Source organism: Ceratina calcarata, unplaced genomic scaffold (assembly GCF_001652005.2).
Source record: "Ceratina calcarata isolate Rehan_Ccalc_2016 unplaced genomic scaffold, ASM165200v1 scaffold548.2, whole genome shotgun sequence".
Lineage (NCBI taxonomy): Eukaryota > Metazoa > Arthropoda > Insecta > Hymenoptera > Apidae > Ceratina > Ceratina calcarata.
This window is the reverse complement of record NW_017176657.1, coordinates 59,644-61,420: the sequence shown is the minus strand read 5'-3', so window position 1 is coordinate 61,420 and position 1,777 is coordinate 59,644. Positions and strand designations below refer to the sequence as shown.

Below are 1,777 nucleotides of genomic sequence, written 5' to 3'. Positions count from 1 at the left end.
CAACAAGTTATTAATTAGTCTCATATACTGATTAAACAATTTCATTAATCAAACTGATTTTACAGAATCGTATGTTATTTCAATTATCGCGAGTTAAATAATTTTTCAATGCACCTGAATACAATCCCAGAAATTCATCGACGTATACCGACACCGATGTGTTTCATTTTAATTAATAACTCGAGGCGAGATAAATTATTTCATATCTACCAACGTGACAATAAAATATCCCATGAACAGACTTACCGATTGATCTCGGTGATACGATTTTCGTCTAAGTAGATCGCCGTCAAGTTCTTCATGTTTTCAAACGAGTGCATCTTCAAGGTAGTGATCTGGTTTCTGCTCAGATTGATCTCGGTGATCGTCGACAGGTTGTAGAACGTGTACTCTTTCACCTCCTCGATGCTGGCGTCTTGGAACGTGATCACTTGCAGATGGATCAGCTGTCTGAACAGTTGAACTGGTATCTGCCTGAGCCAGTTCGGCATCCTGGCCATGAACTTCAGCTTCTGCAGGTACATCTGCGAGGTGAAGTGGCCCCAAGCAGGGTCGTCGACGCGGACCTCGTTCAGTATCAAACACTTAGCGTCCGTGGCGTTTCTCAGTTTGTCGCTATCGCAGTCACAGTACAGCGACTGTTTAACGTCGACCTCGCAGACGTTTATTTCCTTCGGTTCCTTGGGAACCTTCTTTTTTCCACGGGACCGAGTCGTCACCGAGAATCCCGTCTCGAACAACGACGTCAACAGCAATAGCTGAATCAAAGCCCAGGTCAATCGCTTCATGACGATGCCGTGAGTTCAAATCTGAAAGCAGAAAAGTTCCTCGGTTGAGCACGTGTCTCATCGTTCAATTCATGTATTCTATATGTGTGGCGAAAAAAAAAAACGATTACACCAATACCTCGCTTTGCGTCGTTTCGTTTTGCGTTTTTTCGAAATTGCGTCGCTGCTTAATTAGTACTAATTTTCACTGTGCGTCGTTAGATTTTCGAGGTTGCGTTGTTTTCGGTTCGAGTCTTTAAGGCTCGAATTTATAGTCGCTTCTCGCACTTGACACTCAGCACTCAAGTGCGTCCCATCAATGTACACATTGTTATGTTTAAAAAGAAGTGAGAGTAGTGGAATAGCTGCGCAATAGTTTTTCTCCTTTTCCGCTTCTTTCACTTCTTTTTCAAACATGAAGTATAAAACTTTTAGAATCTGAACATAACATAAATGTGTACATTGAACGCATGATGTAAAAACATAAGGTGTGTTCTTGCGCATCCATTTGAACATCCATCTGTACACGGACACTTCCACTCGTTGGCCATTTTGGATTTCTAACCAATCACGCTTCATATTAAAACAGAGCGAATTTTAAAATCGTAAACATGTCAAAAATTAGGTACTCGGAGTGTAATATATATGCGTGTTTGAAATAAACAATAGGTCATCGTACTTCCAATATGGCCGATGAGTGGAAGGCGCAAACAGCGACACATTTGAACACGGCGGAAGAACACACCTTATGTTTTTACATCATGATATTATTGACCAAATGTTTACATTAATTTGTATAACAATATGGTGCAAGTATTTAAAATCTAATGGGCGCAGAGTGACGGCGAGGAACGAGAAGAAGTAATTGAAAGACGCGAGTCCGAAGCCCGGTTCCTTTGACCGCAGCTTATCGGTGGAACTAAGCTCGTTTGCGTACACAAGACGACGGCGAGTCTCCTTAACCGGCTTGCCCTGGCCTGGCCTTTTCAGTGAAATTACGCGGCCCAGCG

The 1,777-nt window shown here is 42.4% G+C and overlaps 1 protein-coding gene across 1 annotated transcript in view; it reads right to left on the bottom strand.

Moving 5' to 3' along the window:
* Positions 1-1,777, bottom strand: part of Con (leucine rich repeat protein connectin) — a 51,683-nt gene that overhangs the window by 4,022 nt on the left and 45,884 nt on the right. Inside the window, exon 3 of the mRNA XM_026816815.1 lies at positions 247-809. Within this exon, the coding sequence (XP_026672616.1) occupies positions 247-788 (542 nt within the window). The 5' untranslated portion in view covers positions 789-809. The remainder of the gene's footprint in view (positions 1-246; positions 810-1,777) is intronic.